A 19324-nucleotide genomic window follows, 5' to 3' on the forward strand; every position below is an offset into this window, starting at 1 on the left:
GGAGAACCCCCGCTGTGAATTCACCTCATAACTATGGATGTCTGTCTTAGATTATTCTGCAAATATAAAGGTGTTAAAGTGAGTTCAGGTGGGTTTATCCTCGTCTTTATCCCTGAACATCTCATCACTCCCACCCTGCAAATCCTCATACCTGCAATTCATCTGGCAATCCTATTAGAATTAATTCTATACTTCAGTTTTATGCACTGTGTTTGGAATATTGTATTAATTACTGCATTACAAGGCCACTTCAAATTTCATCAAGGAATTACAGTACATGAATCTGCCCTCCTCTTTTCTTTCATTCTAGCCTTGGGGGGCAAAACAAAAACAAGTGTATCTCCCACACACATTTCCATAAAAATCCCACACTGTTAAAAAAAAAATCTTCCCACAAGCACATTATTCCATTTGAAATTATTCTGATGCGTTATGTTATGGATGCGCCAACCTGCCATGAGATATTACTCATATTGCTCCGATTGGCAAGAAAAGGAGAAATACTAAATTTATATTTGAAACTTAAATACAGAGAAATCCTGTAACAGGATATCAGTACTTTATACAACACATCATGCTCATGTATACAAAGCTGGCCACTCGGTGATGCTCAGAGGTGGGTAGAGTAGCCCAAAATTGTACTCAAGTAAAAGTACTGTTACTTCAGTAAAAATTAGTCATCCAAATAATTAGTAAGAGTAAAAAAGTGCTTGGTGAAAAAACTACTCAAGTACTGAGTAACTGTTGAGTAACGTCTGATTTATTTTTTAACACAAGTATTCAATCAGACAGACAAAAATACAAAATAATCATCTTTCGGCAAATTATAGTTCATCCAATCAATAAAATAAATTAAAATGAATTAATTAATTACAAAATAGCTTAAATTAAAATAATCCAGGTAAATTCAAGTACTTAAAAAATAAAATCAATAAAATAATAATCAATAAAAAAATAAATAAGCACAAGTAACACAAATTTCCAAAGCTTTATACTTTTTTACCAGGCTCTGCAGGCAGAACGAGTAACGAGCTCATTGTAGCCTAATGTAGCGCAGTAAGAGTACAGTTTCTTCTTCACAAATCTACTCAAGTAAAAGTAAAAAGTATAGTGATTTAAAACTACTCCTAGAATTATAATTCTTTCAAAAACTTACTCAAGTAAATGTAATGGAGTTAATGTAACTCGTTACTACCCACCTCTGGTGATGCTTTATACCAAGTGATAGCAAAGAGACAAAAGATTTAATGGATAAATGATGATATGATATGATGGATGATGAGAATTCTAAGACCAGGACGGACACTGTTAGATCAACAGAAACCACCAGAAGCATCCCAGTAGGAGTGCAGCTGTCAGAACATCTAACCAGAGGTTTCAAGTAGCAAGGAGTCATCCCTTAGACAAACCATTCAACACTGTAAGATCTCTGCTAGTACAGCCCCTCCTCCCCCCCCCCCCCCCCACACACACCCACCCCCACCCCAGAGAGAGCGATTGGAGTTGTATATGACATCACATGTGAAAGCTGTGAGGAACACTACATGGATGAAACGGCAAAAATGACAAGAGACTGAATGAACGCTGGAAACAGACCTCACCTGACTAAAACTGGTCAGAGCACCAACTGGGAAGGAGTCAAAGATCAACGACCAGGAGTCAGTGGACAGCCGGACAGGAGGAAACCATCGGCAACGCCAGAAACCGTCTTCAAACCCCCACCACCATACTGTATAAGACAAGCTGTGACCAAAGTTGTACACTAAGGTCACCTGATGACAACTAAACAAACTCCATCCACTGTTGAAGACCATGAAATGTGGTTGAAGTAAGTGGAGTTTGAGTTAAAGAATAAATCTACTACCCGGTCAACTACCGGATCGTGTAGATGCACCACATCAGAAGGATACGTCCCCTTCTAACGCAGAAGGCGGCTCAGGTTCTGGTCTGTCCGTCCGGCCCCTGCAGCTCATTCAGAACGCAGCAACTCGACTGGTCTTCTCTCACGCTACACCGCTCCTCCGCTCCTCCGCTCCCTTCACTGGTTACCAGGTGTTGCCTGCATACGGTTCAAGACACTAGTACTTGCATACAGGGCCACAAACGAATCAGGGCCAACTTACATCAAGGACACGGCCAAACCCTACACCCCAGCCCGCCCACTCCGCTCTGCATCAGCCAACCTGCTTGCTGCCCCCTCATGGTGAGGGACAACTAATCACTCAACGAAATCCCGACTGTTTGCTGTCCTGGTTCCTAAATGGTGGAATGAGCTCCTTATTGACATCAGGACGGCCGAAAGCCTACACATCTTCCGTCATATAAATGTCAGTTGCACTTTCATATGGCTCTTTGTAGTTTGGCTCATGTAATGCAAATGAACTTGCACGTACTTCTTGCTGTCCAGAGTTTGTAGCTTCAAGGTTGAAAGCACTTAATTGGAAGTCACTTTGTATAAAAGCATCAGCTAAATGCCATGTAATGTAATGTCATGAAATGTTAATCATCTTTATCAAAAATACGTTTTTTCGCTTACTGTCCAAGAGTTGGATGATAAGATCAATGCCACCCATTTTTTGTCCATTAAAAATGAAGATAGAGCCAGGAGATGTTTAGACTGGGAGCAAGGGACGTCCTGAGCCAATTCAAAACTATTGGTATCAGGGCCAACCCGGGCTGGGCATATTTTAATAAATTGGCTAAAATAAAGCTGATTTGGCTGAAATGGCTAAAATAAAGCTGATTTCTTTACTAAAATATTTTGTCCACCTCAGCCTGCCAGTGTTGCAATACGCTGCTCTCCTTAACATTTAGGTAAATATAAGCATCGGATCAGACTCCGTATCAAAATATACCTATTATGACAGGACTCGGAACAGGTTAAAAAAATCTGGATCCTAACATCTGTACTGGTAGCATTTAAGAAATACCTCAACTTGTTGTTTATTGGCAAGAAAGCGAATGAGTGTAGTTTCTTAGTTCTGCTTTCTATGGACGATACACTCGCTCAATGCTGCTTACAAAACAGGTTAGATCTCAACTTACTATTCTCAAGTTTCAACTAATCACTTTCCATGGGTGCAGACATGATCATATCTAGGGTTGGGTATTGTTTTGTTTTTTTTCGATTCCGGTGCTAAATTGATACTTTTAAAACGGTGCCGGTGCCTAAACGGTGCCTGAACCGGTACTTTTCAATAAAGTTAAAAAAAAATAAAAATAAAATAAAATAAGGGTAGTAAACAACAGTCAGTGACTTGTTTATTGCTAAGGCCATGGTCAAAATTAAAGATTTAATAATAACGTAATAACTATAACAATAACAATAACTTATTTCACCAGTAAATTGCTGTTGAACCCCAGATGGGAAAAGGGTATTTTACAATTACTGTCAATGCACCACGAGGCTACCAGTTTTAAGTGAATCTGTGTTGTTTTATTCCGACAATGGCAGCTGCAAGTGAACGCACCGTCTGTGTTGTTTAATTCCGACCATATAAACATACTGTATATCTATGAATTGCGACAACGGCAGCTGCTGCGCTGCAGAGCAGACTGTTACATCCCGCTGTTGAAGTCCTCCACAGTGAAATACAGTCACACTTTACACTGTTTAACGTTAGCTGTCAGCATTTTAACCGTGATTAATCCAGCTGCTAGCTAAAGGTAGGCTAACGTTACATGCTGTCAGGTGTAGTGTAAAGTCAGGCACCGAAATGAGGCACCGAAACTTTCGTTCTTATTCGGTCTCGTTACTACCGTTTACGTCGGCACCGGTTCCCTATTGGCACCGAGTTTCGGTACCCAACCCTAATCATATCTGAAGAGATTATTTTATTTTATTTATTTATTTTGTGCAAAGCAGTGTCTCTTTTAAATGAAAAAAGGAATCTCATCTGTGTTGTGACCCCGCTTTGAAATTTGAGGTAATTCAGGCGTACCTTTAGATGCAAATGTTTCAGTGCAGCTACGTTTGTGGCATGCACACTGAATCATGGGTGTCTGAGGTTGCCTGGGTCCCAGGTTAAGCTGCTGGGAAGCAACTGATCATAGAGGGCATTTACAGAAGTAAGAAAAGTTGGTAACGGATCTACTGTAAGACTCAGTGCCTCAAGAGCACTGAGGCATTCAGACTTGCTGGCCATCCCCTCCTCCTTACTTTATTTTTCAACCCACACAGACATCGTGCTGCCAGCACATCTGCCAAGCCGGCGGCATGACACCTGTGGAGATTGCCTGGCCGAGCCAAAGTTACTGAAACAAACCGTGACACTCTGTGTGTTAGTATGACGCACCAAATCTAAACACTGGAGGCCATTTAGGGAAGCTCCTGGTGAGAGAGAAAGAGGCAGATCTGAGGGAGGGTTGTTCAGTATACTGTAGATTTCACGGGTATACTAAAAGAGAATATTAACTTCCATCTAGCAGCTGACATCACCTCTGCTCCATCTGGATGAATCACCTACTGATCAGGAGAGAGGGAGGGTGTGGGGGGTTGAGAAGCACTGGTGGAGAGCTGCAAAGCTCACAGAAAACAAAATCCTATCAGTCATGAGCGCAGCCTCACCACAGACTGTTACATCACCAATTAGATCGAAAACCACAATCCTTACACTCATTAGAGAGGGCTGACACATTCATTCATTCATTCAGCCTTCCAAACGTATAACTGCGAATGGTCTGAACATCCAAATTCAAATAGCACTACAAACCCTGTTGGAAAGGCTACTAATAAGATGGATAGACATGCACTGACTGAATGACAGGTTGACTAATTCATTGCACAGAGCTAAACTATTGCCATGTAATGCCTGACAGCAAGAAACTACAAGCTCCCTGGGTATACTCACACACACAATCAAAGAAAGCACACATTTGCATTAGTTGGCATATTATCAGCATTGATCAGACTCTCAGCCAGTGTGCTGCTTTGTTTAATTCCTCCTCTACATGTGAGCAGATGGCATCACCTATGCCGTCCTCTCCACGGCCCTTTTGGTGTCCGCTCATAAAAGAAAATTAATTTAGAGTAACACCTACCGTTCCCAGAGATGTGGTTCTCCACCTCGCCGTGTCCAGCTTGCGTTGTGGACACACTAAGTTGCATGTAGAGTCCCATGTAATGTAAACTCCCCAGCAGCACTCTGAACGCTCCCATTTCTCTTCTGTTTTTATCTGCTCTCCTTTACCCTCTTTGACTTTTTCACATCGGGTGGAGTGCACGTCGAAAAGATTTCTTTAATTCTCTTCTTTGTTTTTTTTGTTTGTTTTTTTTAATCCAGGTTACTTGTTTTGGCAAGGAGGACAGTGGGAGCACTGCGTGCAGAATAAAGAAACGAGGAAGCCGCTGCAGCCTCTCTGTATGCCAGCAGACTGAGGCTGTGCTACCGTTCAGTCGGCTCTACGTGAGGCGGAGGGACTTCCCCCCGAACGGGGAGTGCCGCGGCTTGCAGTGGGGGCTATTACGGTAGTTACGAGAGGAGTGATATTAGAAAACACCTTGAGCAACCTTAAACTTTACGACATTTCATTTTCCGCCAAATTAATGCGCTTTTATGAAGCGACGAGAGACCACTAAAAGATTCGAAGCCCTAACATGTTAACATTATTATGTTTTATTCATTTTAACTAAATATTCCATTGGAGTGCGCCAACATTAGCTTTAACAAAATGCTAACAGGGTGGGTAAAAAGCTTGCTTCCCATAGTGTCATGCGTCTCAGTGACCACAGGTAGTATTTATTGTTTTTATTTTATTTATTTATGTATTACATTAATTAATTAATCAGTGATTTATGAAAGATAAAAGTAAAGATAAAAAATAAAGATAAAAAAACATCGAAAACTGTTAGAAGAAATGTTGCTCCTGGTAGCAGGGTTGAATACCTGTTCCTTTATTTTGTTCAAATGCCCTGAAAACATGTTTTCCTCCATCACTGTTTTTTTTCTGTGAGAAATGGGATCTTAAATGAACACTATTTTCTGACAAAGTTAGAACATAATAGTTACCAAAAGCCAAGTTTTCTGAGGCTTAAAAAAGAAAAAATAGCACACTGATCATAGTCTATTTTGGCTAAGTCTATGCTTTTCTATCATGTCAGGATTTTACCACTAGCTTTTGATGGGAAGTTTATTTGTCACTACTCATATTTAGAATATTTTTTTCACTTGTCTTTAGAAAGTAAAGCCTGAAATCCTAGATTGTCATTCATAGCCGACTGTCAGGACCACAGGGGTATTAAGAGTAAAGGTTATTTACTGTAATAAGCTCCAAACCCTGATTTTGGACCTGCAGTGAGTGTTTGCTGTCAGGGAACACAGCATCTTGCAGCCTCGGTGTGTTGCTGTCCATGGTGCTGAAATGCAGTCTCAGTGTGTGTCACTCATTGAACAGTAGAAGATAAAAATCCCACTGACAAGCTGCATTACGATATGGGCTATTGGACTTTATGGAACAGTATGTAAGTGCTTGTGTAATCTTCATTGATCTTAAGGTCTTTTTCCACAACAGAGCAGCATAGCCAGGGGGTACTTTGTCCACCTTGATAGGCAGAGGGACATACTGTCTGCGTGTCCTATTTATTTCAAGGACACAACTCAGAGAAAGCCTTCTTATTACCTTAGCTAACCAGATTCCTGCATTTAATGCTTTGTGTCTACGACTAGACACAAATATCTCCATGATTTTCTATAGGACATTAAATCTAATATTGGTTTGTTTTGTCTACAAATATGGGGTTGTATGTGTTTAGGTTGATTTTCATTGTGTTGGTATGTTTGTTACACAGCAAAAGAAACATATGTGTTTTGTAATATTTATGTGCGGTTAGGTTACATTTTAATCAAGGTCAGAATTATGATATGACAAGTTTGTAGTAATTAAAATGAGTTAAAAAAAATCTGTTTAACAAATAGATTTTGTTATTTTGCCATTATCACATTGTGAACCAACCTCTACTTCACATAGGGGACAGTTGTAATATTTGTACAAGTTGTCACTCATTGTGTCTTTGTTTTTCTTCCAAAAATAGCATTTTCCCCTTTATAAAAAGAAATGGTAAGGTATGCATAAAATTCAATTATAATTTTTCTTGAGGGCATTCTCGTTAGTTTTTCTTCCTTTTTTTTTCATTATAGTAATTATTGGACCATTGAACACAGACATTAGCACATGCATAACATACCTGCAGGTCCATCATCATTCATCTAGAGCTATCTGGCCCTTCAAATACAGTATATACGGCACCGATCTTTACCATTTTTGCGCAGCCTGCTTGATCCCCTTAAATATTTTGATAGAGGCATGTTTCACCTCACTGGGTATAACTCTGATAACCAGACTCCAATTACCCTCTTTAATAAAAGCCATTATCCCAGACATTCATGTGTTTTTTTTTCAGTCCAAGACACAGCCTTCCATAAAAGGATGAAGAAGAAAATTGCACATCTGTTCCCACAACTTTACATAATAGTAAACAGTACACAGAGGAGCAGGAAAAAAGGACAACATACTTGATATTTTGTTTCCGTTGTGGGCTGTGATGCTTTCACGATGACCACAAACTGGTGGTCAGTTTACCTCTGGGTGTCATTAGGCCCCATTTACTGGGGAGTGTGGCTTAGTAATATTTTGATATGCCCCAATAAAACCATCATAGGAAATGAACATGTTTTTGCAGTGTCCAATAACATGTAGGAAGTGAGAGTGTCCAATTTGGTGAAGATCCAGCAGCTGAGCATAGGCCCTGTGCTGACCACAGGTGCACCCTGACAGTTGAACTATTGCAGCAATTAACAACTTTGTTTTGAGCCAATGAGGTTGAATGATTTGCTTTATGTGTGTGAACTTGTGGAATTGTTTGGCTGCAAGGCAGGGTTGATGATATTGAGGAACAAAGGAAAATTCTTCATCCGTTTCAGCTCTTAACACTGCTACAATCTACTATGAGCATGTTCATGGCTGAATATAGGCTCAAAGTCTGCTGGTTGAGTTTAGCACAGTGATCTCACTTGGTAGGGGATACTGGTGGATGCCACCTTCCCCTCGTATTATCATAGTGTTTTTCACTGTTCTGATGGGGGGGGGTGCTTCAGTGACTTTACCTTCCTGAGGTTTTTCCCACTTCTTGTTAGGTTTACCTCACTTTCACTGAGGGTAAAAATTCCTAGTCACACTAGCTTTTATAACAGCACAAATTCAAAACCAAATCATTTAATTGCAATGGACTTACATGTGTTGACCTATTAGGGAACAGAGATCTGGGGAGTATAAAATGAAGGAAGCTCAACAGTAACTTACAAATGAAGATGTTACTGTTAAGGCTTTGGGTGCTGTAGGTCTGTTTACACCAAAGCTTAAAGTTGCAATGCCCTTGTTCTACACTCTTTATTATTTTATCTTGTGCTAAATCTCAATAACAGAATACCTTCTCCTCTCAGTTCCTCCTAAAAGAGAGGAGCCCAAAACCCCAGCGGTGCACAGTGTTTGCACTCAGTCATTCGGAAAATACAATTATTCTCCTACCCCTCGGCTGTGAAATTGCTGTACAACCGCTGTTAAACACGCCACAGTCATAATCACTGATAAGAGATGCACGGGGCCGGGTCTCCTCTGCCAATACAATATGCAAACGACGCCCCGCCGTTCTACCCATCTTGTTACTGAGCAATATTAGAGTACGCAGCAAAGACACTTAGGAAAGGCAATTGATCTGAGAGCTGTGAGTAAACGCCCCCTGTTCCCTCTCAATATTGCTGCTTTCTGCCAGGATTATGGTCAGGGGATCTAGGGAGGGCATGGTACACTAAATGAGTGATTAATAATACAGAAACGTACTATAGACAAGACACTAATACAAACAGATACAGCATATGGGAGACGGTTAGGAGCTGCCTGCACAAAAAAGGTGTTCACATTTGCTTTGAAATGTAAATACTGGAAAATAAATTCCCCTAAGCAAGACATGGGTACTTGCTAAATTACAATGTAAACTTCAACTCAAATGCCTCCTCAATATGATCAACCGAAGTCCTCTGAAAACTACAACCATGGCCTCAAATACACACACACTTTTAAGTAGTTTCTTTCGATGGTCGTGGCTTTTTGACACCTATTCACACAAATGGCTTGAAAGTGGCAAATAGTAGACATCGAGCCCAGACACAAGGAAGGGGAAGTCTCCATCTCCTCTGACACCATATATTAAGATAACAGGGATCCTGTTCTTGCTAAGCTGGGACATCGGACCTCACAGACACAAGCACAAGTAAGAAACCTTGGTGTTATCTTAGATTCTGACCTTCATTTTTAAACCCATTTTAATTTGGCAAAACTACAGACCATTCAGAATGCTGCTGCCAGGATTTTAACCATATCTACATTGAGAGATCATACAATTCCTGTTTTTATCCCTGAATCTTTTAGAATTGATTTTAAAGACTCCCTTAGTTAACGCACTACATGGCCCCACCCCCTTTTTATTTCACAGAATATCCCTAATGTTTAATGATCCTCCATGAACCGCATGATGCTCCACAGCTGCTCTTTTAACTGTTCCCAAGGTTGCCACAAAAACCTTTGGGGATGCTACTTTTACCCACCACGGCCCCAAAATATGGAACACTCTGCCTTAAAATAATAGACTTAGTGAGACAGTGGACAATTTTAAACGAGAACTCAAAACATATATTTTTACAATAGCCTATAACTATCATCTGTCGGATTAATCTCTTAGAATTTTATTTAATTTTCTAGGTAGCATTAATGCTCGTTTTTTCTTCCTCGTGTATAGGTTTTAAAATAGTTTTCAGTGTTTTGTTTTTGCTGTGGAATTGTAAAGCACTTTGTGCATTAAAGGTGCTATATAAATAAAGTTCATTCATCACTTATTTAGAGTGTCATAGAAATATTAGTTCTAATTTGTTTCAATTGTGATACTTCTGCATGACTTATTGGCAAAATGTTGATGGGATAATTAGTAAGGTGCAAAAAAAGGCAGAACAACAGCTACCAAGCTAACACACGTGGCAAACACAATGAAGCTGGCAAAAGTACAGATTATGCAAATAATACAGCTGATAAACCAAATCAATTGGACTATAAAGCCCTTTCAGACCTACATTTAAAAATAACACTTCAAAAATGATAGACATACAATTTATTCGCACCTAGATCCACTATCTCTGAAATACAGTGACCAAGTCAGAAACCTTGGCATTATTTTTTATACTGATCTCAATTTTGAAAATCACATCACCAATATCACCAAAACAGCATTTTATCAATTAAAAAATATATCAAAATTTAGAGCTTTCATTTCACAAAATGACAGGGAGAAACTGGTGTATGCATTCATCTCAACCAGGTTAGACTACTGTAATGCTTTATTTGCGGGATTATCCAAACAATCAGTAGGACTCATTCAAAATGCAGCAGCCGGAGTCCTTACACTTACACGTAAATTTGAACACATTACTCCAGGACTGAAAACACTTCATTGGCTCCCTGTACAATACAGAATCACTTTTAACATCCTGCTAATAGTCTATAAAGCACGTAATGGTTTAGCTCCTCAGTATATCTCTGACTTGCTCACTGTTCACAAGCCCATCAGGCCTCTAATGTCATCAGGCAGAAGCCTTCTAGCTGTACCCAGAATCAGATCCAGGTCTGGTGAGGGGGCCTTCAGTCACTGTGGTCCTGCTCTCTGGAACAAGCTGCCTGATGACCTGAGGTCCGTCACAACGGTGTCCCCATTCGAAATACCTTTCTATCAGGTATTTGTTTAATTACAGTGTGTGTGTGTATGTGTGTGTGTGTGTGTGTGTGTGCGTGACATATGCGTGCACTGTCTTGCTTTGTTTTTATTGATTGTCTTGTTGTTGCTGGAACTGCTCCCCCCGCGACCCGACACCGGATAAGCGGACGAAGATGGATGGATGGATGGATGTCTTGTTGTGTATCATTTCCATTCATACTTTGTTTTAATGTATATGTGGTATTTTGTTTCACGTGAAGCACTTTGGGTTTACATGTAATGAAAGTTGCTATATAAATACAATTGACATTGACATACACTGACTCAGTATAACATTTCATTCTTAACCTTTAAAACAGCAGTTGACTAAACAACCTCCACTTAAGGTGGTCTTACTCACTTTTCCTGGAAATGTCTGGAAATGTGTCAAATGGTCTTCATCAGCCACAGCTGGCCCAGTTGTTACAGAACTCAGGATTTCTCATTCATGTTGGCTTGAATGGTTAACTTGTTGTTCAAGCTGTGAGTAAATGAACTCAAATGAACTAAGTGAGAACTACATAACAATACACTAGCTGAATTCATGAAATAAATCACATATTTAACTGCTACAGTATAAAAATCAATGAAATCTAACCAGATTGTCAACCAGCAAATCAGCCTGAAGGCCATTACACAAGTAGAGTCTTTAACTGGAAATATGTCATTGTTTTTTCCATTTGTCACCCCGCAAACATAAAAACTGAGACAAATGTTACAATTGATTGCATGACAAATTTTAGATCATATAGTACAGTCACAGGAAACAGCCGTTTCCCTTCCCATCCGAGGGACCAGCGGCTGCTTACTTCAATAGCAGAACATAAGTCTTGATGCTCAAGCTGGCTGGATGATAGTCTGATAAAAAAAAAAACACATATTTAGATACAGTACATTTTTCCCTAATGTACAATTGCTCTGACACTACTGAAATGACAGATTCATATCAGACTAAAAATAGTGGGTTTGTGAGTTTAAGTGGGTCAGCTTTTCACTACCCCACACCCACACACACTTATTTGTTCCTAAGCATAAAGACAGCAAAGCTACAATGCAGAATGGTGCACAGACAGTGAGAATAATACAGTAGGTTTGTGTATACAGCTCTACGATAATACACCTCCGCACTGATGTGTGTGAACAGCGTCACAAAGAGAATCATTAGTGGGCTGAGAGCTCCGGGAGGCTGCTGAGATCCAGCAGTGGGTGGGTTCAATCAAATAAAGAAGAAGCAGGTCTGCCATTCTGTGAGGATTCTCTCCCTCTGCAAAGGGCGCTGCAGATATAGGTTTGTTGTCTCCATCTGTGCAACAGTAACCCAGCGAAGGCATAATGACATCCACATGCACGGTTAACAAGCTGTGCCAATCTCACCTACTAAACCTTGACATTAATCAAACAAACCAAACATATAATCAGGATTTTATTACCAAATATTTTATTAGAAAATATTTTTCACATGTAAATCCAAAACAAACAAAGCAGGTAAAGTGTGCGAGTCGAGGGATAGATATTAAGTTTGCAGATCTGTGCAAAGTGTGTCCATAATTATTCTGCAGTGTCTCTGCAACACCACAGGACAGAAAATAAACAGCACATCCCATGTTTGCTGTGTGTTTCAGTCCAGCTGCAATCTGCTGCTCTCCCAACTTAACTCCTGTTCTACAGTGAGCAACTTTACATGCACAGCAAACCTTTAATTTTAACCGAATTCTCTGGCACGTAAAAATTGTGTTTACAAAATGAATCTGAGTTAATTAATTGAAAATAAATACAAATTATTTAAGTTTGTATTGCCGATAATTGCAGTTTTCTTTCTTTTTCCCCACATTGGATGCCAAAGATGCAGACAAGATGAACCAGTTTTTTTTTTTGATAAATTACTTTTCTTTAAAGCATGAAAATAAACCTTACTTTAAGCAGAGTAGTAATTGTGTGCATGTAAACATACCCAGTGACTTTATTATGTTACACAGACTGGCTCAAGGTCACCATCAGTCCCAGATCAGAACAGCGGGGTGTAAATGTTCTTAAGTGTGTGAATATACCGTTTGTGTTTGAGTGTGAGTGTGAGAGTGTGTGTGTGTGTGTGTGTGTGTGTGTGTGTGTGTGTGAGTGTGAGTGAGTGAGTGAGTGAGTGAGTGAGTGAGTGAGTGAGAGAGAGAGCGACAAAAAATAAGAAATTAGAAGTTGTCTACAAGGTCCATGATCCTCTTCCGCTCAGCCTCTTTGAACTCCTCGCTCTTCCCATCTCCGATGCTCTCAGCGTACTCTGCAAAAGACAAGGAAGAGCCAGAGGATTAGTTGACTTGACAGCTTGAGAGCTGCAGTTACTTGATCACCAAAAATAAATAAAGGAGTAAAAGATGAGTGCCTTTGTGTTCTTGCACTATTCCTGAGAGCATAGAAAGACTATGTGATAAAAAAAAAAAGCAGCTGAACAACAAAAATCAATATATATGGAGTGTACTAAACACAGAAAAGCAGCAAATTGTCACATTTGAGACACTGGAACCAGCAAATGTTCGGTATTTTTGTTTTTCAAAGCGATTCAAACTATGAATATCTAAATAGTGTGTTCTAATTCGAACACATTTACAATTAAATGACCACAAACCAATTAACACCCAGTGAACCTGTCAGTCTGGGGCCCCAGTGCACTTGCCCTCTTTTCCCAGTTCCCTTGTTCCTCAGATGTAAACTTGGCCATTGATCTCTCCTCCCCCTCCCCCCCCATTTAAAATACAAAATACTTCGAAAGAAGAAGTCAAGAGATGGTGTAAACTCAGGAAAAAAGTGATCACTTTTCAGTAGACCTCATTTTACCCACTTTAGAATAACCGCAAAACCAAACTACCAGTATTTTTTTGTATAATGGAGGACAACACAGAGACACAGCGCTTGGTAGAACTAGCACTATTGAATAGCCGTTCACTAGTCTCTAGTCTGTCCATCACTTTGTAACAAAAAGTAATATTGCAAGATCCTTTCTTTGAAAAAAAAAAAAATGCTTATTCTGTATATCATGAGGTGTCCCAGGGCAGCAGCTCTCTTCTCCCCCCCCCCCCCCCCGTGTCCTCTGGCTGGAAACAGAGACCAGTCCAGGTGTACTTTGCAGTGCTTGTACTTCATTGTGTGCTTCTGAGCATTTGACTGTTTTCTTCATTCTACGCGTCTGCCTCCCACACGAGGCCTTTGAGACCTTCCGACGGTCGATTTGTGAGTCTAATGTGCAGAAAGAGAAAGCTGCAGCTGCCGCAGCCCCGGTGGAGTCCAGGCATTCGCTCTGAGGCAGGGATTACACATTAAACCCAGGGATGTCGAGACGGAAAGATGAAAAAGACTAGTTTTCTCTGGGAGACGCTGCAGAGTGAGAGAATGGAGGGGTCTTTCCTGACAAGAACCAGCGGGGTTTAGGAGGACGAAACACAGCTGTCAAAGACACCAAGGAAATTTTGTTTTTGTGAGGGGGGGAGGGGTGTTTTTATGTTATTAGATAGTACATAAAGGATAGTGACAGACATAATAGGACTGAGGAGAGACCTCAGAGGTATTGTGGAAGAACGCAACTTGAACACACAAACCCATATTAACTTAGATCATTCAAGTTTATTACATTTAGGGTCTTATTTTTGTAGTGGAATTAAAATAGCCCCCACATCATCACATAGCCTTCACCATACCTAGAGATTGGCATGGGGTACTTTCCATTAGATCATCTCTCAATGCAAATCAAACCAGCTATTAGGCTAACTGAAATAAAACCATGCCAATCTCTAGGTATGGTGAAGGGTATGTGATGATGTGGGGCTATTTTAATTCCAAAGGCCAAGGGAACTTTATCAGGATGCATAGTATCCTGGATCCATGAAATAACTGGCCTTTAAAAATAAAAATCTGCCTGCCTCTATGGGAATTTAACCATAGAGGTCAACTAACTGTAGCAGGGGTTCCAATACTCATGAGCAGCACTGTATCTAAACCAGTTCATTTAAAAAGGTAAAACCGAAAGTATGGAATCCAAATGGTCTGCACAGAACCTCTTTATATATTAGTTTAAACCTCTTTATATACAGTTAGTTGAGATGATTAATGAGAAAAACACAATTTGTATTAAATCTTACCTAATTTAAAAACGTCCTTAAAAAGGTGCAGTAACGGATGCTACGCAAACACTGTTGACATTTGAACTCAACTGCCAACCAAATGCTGGACCACTATGTGAAAGTGTGGAAGATAAGCAGCTCCCAGAGCAGCCTTGAATGGCAGCAGCAGGGATTTGCATTAGATCCACAGAAGTGTGGGATGTTACTGAAGTAAAAAATGGCAGTTTTAAGGTTGACTGAAAAAAGCAAGTAAGGGGATGCGGAGAGAGCGACTCAACAAAAACATGAAAAAAAAAAAAAAAAAAAAAAAACTACAGCCTCTTTTATTGCCAGCATGTCATTGTGTGCCTCTGTGTCTGTGTGTGTCTCCATGTCTATAAATGGCGTTGCAGTCAGCCACACAGACAGAAAGGTCAGAGATACGGTGACTCTTCAACTCTCTGCAGAACCTTTTCTTTGACATGCTGGTACGCTCTCCTTCTGTCACCACGGCAACACGGCAGAGGACAATACAGTACTGAGCATCGCCATTACTCAGGTTAGTGACTGGGACTGATCTGCCATGAGTACAAGGAGAATCATTTCCAGGAGCAGTCTCTGCAGCAGCAGCCAAGGATAGGGACACGCTGTAGGACTCGTAGTGTGATTACACACAAAGCACTCGTTCCAAACACTGTTCTACCAGTCGGAAACTGGTCGGATCCAGCTGGCACAGGTGATCCTGTGGTGTGTTAATGTTACCACCATAATGCTATCAAATGCATCAGAAGAACAAGATTCTTTATACAGTATGTGGAGATACAATGAACAGGCAAATACCAAAGTGAAAGATCTCAAATGATGCATTTTGCAAAGATATCTCTAAAATGTGACCATCACAATGAAAAATCACCAGCTAATATGTATGGCTACGTTTAGCCAGCCATCTGCAGAGCTGTTCTGTGAAACTGTGTGCAGCATTAACAAGTAGCATGCGAAGCCAACTAATAAAAGAGCCATGCTGTCACATTGGGTAATGGATTACTTCATTACTATAACTGCATTTCTGATTTTTGGAGAGTAGTTTCATGTTTGGCAGATGCCGCTGCACATGCTCAGACCTCGATTTGTGTTTATACCGCTTTGCTAATTTTGTCGAATTACATTTCTATGTAAAGGGGTGTTTTTATATATTTTTTGACAATAGTGGAGTTCTTTGGCCCAATGTTTTTATTTGTCTTTTCATGGAATTGGTTATAAAAAGATGAAATAATTTTAACCATATCATTCAATAATTTGTATCATCATCTATATGCCTATAAGCCAAGATTCTGAGGGCCAGATTTAAGTACATTTGCGAATGTGGCGTTATCAGTGCTATGGCCAACCCGCAGAAAGCGTACGGTGTGATACTTCAGGTTACGTCGTATTTACCAAACCTAAAGTTCATTGGATAATCAGCGCCTTTCTCTGCCGACTATAGTGTAAATTGTGCTGTAGCAAAGCGTTAAGTACTTGTGCTATGATATAGCTGAGTGCAGACTGCGATATTTCCACTGCTGATGCTATGACTGTTTGAAATGATCCTGATGCCAATATTTGTAATGTAGCGAGGAGTTTAACAACTGCGGGAATGGAATGTGAACGCTGAGTCGTAGATTCAATGTCATCTTTGATTTCTTCCAGTAACTGTAATATTGCATGGCTGCTTAATCTGTAACGCTTAATGATTTTGTTTTCACTCAACTGAAAAAGTGCGCTTTTACTTCAGTGCGGCCTGTTTGTACATAACTCGCCATGCTTTTACGCGCACGTTGCGAAACAAATATGCCTGAAGTGGGCACAAAAGCGTTAGTACATCTGGCCCTGAGTGTCATAAGTGCCAGTGATACTTAAAGTGAGGGATACATACAGTAACTCCCACGCAGGTCCACTGCCACCAAATTATGGATCCCACCGGGATTACGAGTAACTGGGCCATGGAACCAAAATTAAATTAAAGGGTAAAAGTGACAATTTGCTTCATCAGAAATGCTTGTCAGATGATTAAAAGGCTTCCTGCACAACTTTCTGATATTGGAACTGGGGGGGCTATCTTGCCAAAACAGACAATTCGACATTCAAACTCACTTCACGAGGTTAAAAAAAAAGGAGCCAGGCTTTGATCTTCTCTCAAGCTCTCTTTTCATGTGAACGTGTGCTACACTATAAATGTCTTCCACAAGAGACTATCTGAAAATGTATGCGGTTATCCCTGTATTTAAATAATATCACGTCTCACCCCCTCACAATGACTGGCTTTTCACTTCACCTTCCAGTGTGGTCGTTTGGAACAGCTAAAAACACTCCCCTTCCCCCCTTTTTGATGAGGTCAGAAAACAAGTCCTACCATCTAGTTCTGATAAAGCATAACCTCACCCTAAGTCAAAGGAGAAAACTAGCTTGTCACTGGGACAGATCCCTATTCCTGTTCTTGTGGTGTTGCCAGAGCTGTGGACCGCAACAAGTGCGCCAGAAAGCAAATTTCATATCCCCTGAATGTCCTCAGTTTCTATTCTTGTCATATAGTTTCTCCATTAGTGTTATCTTAAAAGGCTAGATACAGTGTTGTCATTTACAGTTAGTCCAAGAAATGTTCGCAGATGCAAACATAAACATAACCTGCCTAAAGTTTCTGAAGTGAAAAACCTTACAGCGGGTTTTCACATCCCTCAAATCAATGTTCTTCCTTCCAGTAGCTAAGCCTGTCCTTCCTGCACAACTGCTTCTCATTCAGCGCGCTAAAGCCATTAAGGTCAAGACAGCAGAGCCGCTGACACACTCTGCATGTGCTTAACCTTCATCTGCAGTTTCACATTGACCGGGCGGGGCACTTGTAATGGAAAAGGGCTCCACAGTGTGGCCTAATGGAAAGGGTGAGGGCACTCTGCTAAGACACACACACAAAATGCTACGACACACACTACGACACACACACACACACAAAATGGCATTACACAGTGCAGATGTGCGTACACACAGCTCGTAAAAAACACACAAACACAATTTATGACAAATAAATAAATAAGTCCCATCAAGATCATGCAAGGACAAGTACTCACAACATGCAAATGAATATGTATGAAGTGTTGCACTGAAGTATACACATGCAAGGGCACACGAGTAAAATATGTAAGCTAAACCACAAAGGCAAACTGAACATGCACACGTGCATAGACTTCGCAGACTCTCAAAGATATGTTAAAATGTAAAACATATGCACATGAAAACAAGCAAGGACATGTATGCAAAGATAACTATGTAGACAAAGATGATGTGCACACCCAAAAGTGCTAAATATAATATCATGTTAGTAAGCAAAAAACGTCCTGTGGAAACTACCCGGACAAGCCAGGCACACGTGTATGCAAATATACAGATGACAACTAAAGTAACACACCAGCACATTTAACATTCTCACACACACACACACACACACACACACACACACACACACACACACACACACACACACACTCTAAGGATTGGAGAATTGCCACGCTTGCTAGCACCGCCGTGCGTGACAGATGACTCTATCTACAGAGCTACATGCCACCGGGAGCCGGAGGGTGTGTGAACGGAGACTCGTCCTCGAGCTTTATCTGACAATGATACAGGAAGGATGGATGTCGCACCGGGAAGAAAAAACACACCTGCTAGGTCTTTGAAAACCAAACACAAAACAAATACAGCGGGACAGGAAATCTTTGGGATAGGGGGAAAAAAGAATGAATGACAGATAGTCTCCACTCCTCTCACAATGACAATATGATTAGATTACAATGCATAATTGCACGCCGGGATGCATTTCTGCATATTGTTTTACCATCTGTACTCCGGTAATGTGAAGTAAGCAATAAACACTTATTAATTTATGCTTGGACATTTCAGATGCTAGATTTGACTGTTTATTTATTGCATCATCTTAAATTATAGCATTTCTATGCCTTAGCAGTGCCATATTGATACCTTTATCATCCTCTGTTCCTCCAGGAGATCTCCTATTAGCCACAAGTAGGGGGCTATGTGTGAACAGTACTGTTTACTTTGTCAATGTACAAATGTACACATGCAAAGAGGGATGTACTGGACAGAAACATGCACAGAACAAAAAGTTTGCCTTTTTCCTTTATTTGAAAAAATAAGGAAGAATTACATTATTCATAGCATTTATATACAGTATATTCCAATTGGCAGGCGAACAGCATGGGCTTACAATCAAATAACAACCACAGCCAAAGAGCAGCAATTTCCCCTGAAATGTTGCTTCCTTGCCAGTACGAGAAGCACTCGGAAACAAGATTTAAAAACATTTGTCAATAAAATGCTTCTCTGAAAGTAATCTGAATTGTTTAAGGAGCAGCGACTTTAAGTATAATTTATATTTTTGCCCTGCCAAAATACT

General features: G+C 40.3%; 2 protein-coding genes across 2 annotated transcripts in view; both read right to left on the minus strand.

Annotated features, from left to right (window-relative positions):
* vstm2la (V-set and transmembrane domain containing 2 like a) overlaps positions 1–5370 on the minus strand; it is a 59022-nt gene extending 53652 nt beyond the window's left edge. Inside the window, exon 1 of the mRNA XM_028583233.1 lies at positions 5041–5370. Within this exon, the coding sequence (XP_028439034.1) occupies positions 5041–5158 (118 nt within the window). The 5' untranslated portion in view covers positions 5159–5370. The remainder of the gene's footprint in view (positions 1–5040) is intronic.
* Positions 5371–12910: 7540 nt separating this feature from the next.
* ctnnbl1 (catenin, beta like 1) overlaps positions 12911–19324 on the minus strand; it is a 60845-nt gene continuing 54431 nt past the window's right edge. Inside the window, exon 16 of the mRNA XM_028583021.1 lies at positions 12911–13067. Within this exon, the coding sequence (XP_028438822.1) occupies positions 12979–13067 (89 nt within the window). The 3' untranslated portion in view covers positions 12911–12978. The remainder of the gene's footprint in view (positions 13068–19324) is intronic.

The sequence above is a fragment of the Perca flavescens genome, chromosome 7 (genome assembly GCF_004354835.1).
Source record: "Perca flavescens isolate YP-PL-M2 chromosome 7, PFLA_1.0, whole genome shotgun sequence".
NCBI classification, from domain to species: domain Eukaryota; kingdom Metazoa; phylum Chordata; class Actinopteri; order Perciformes; family Percidae; genus Perca; species Perca flavescens.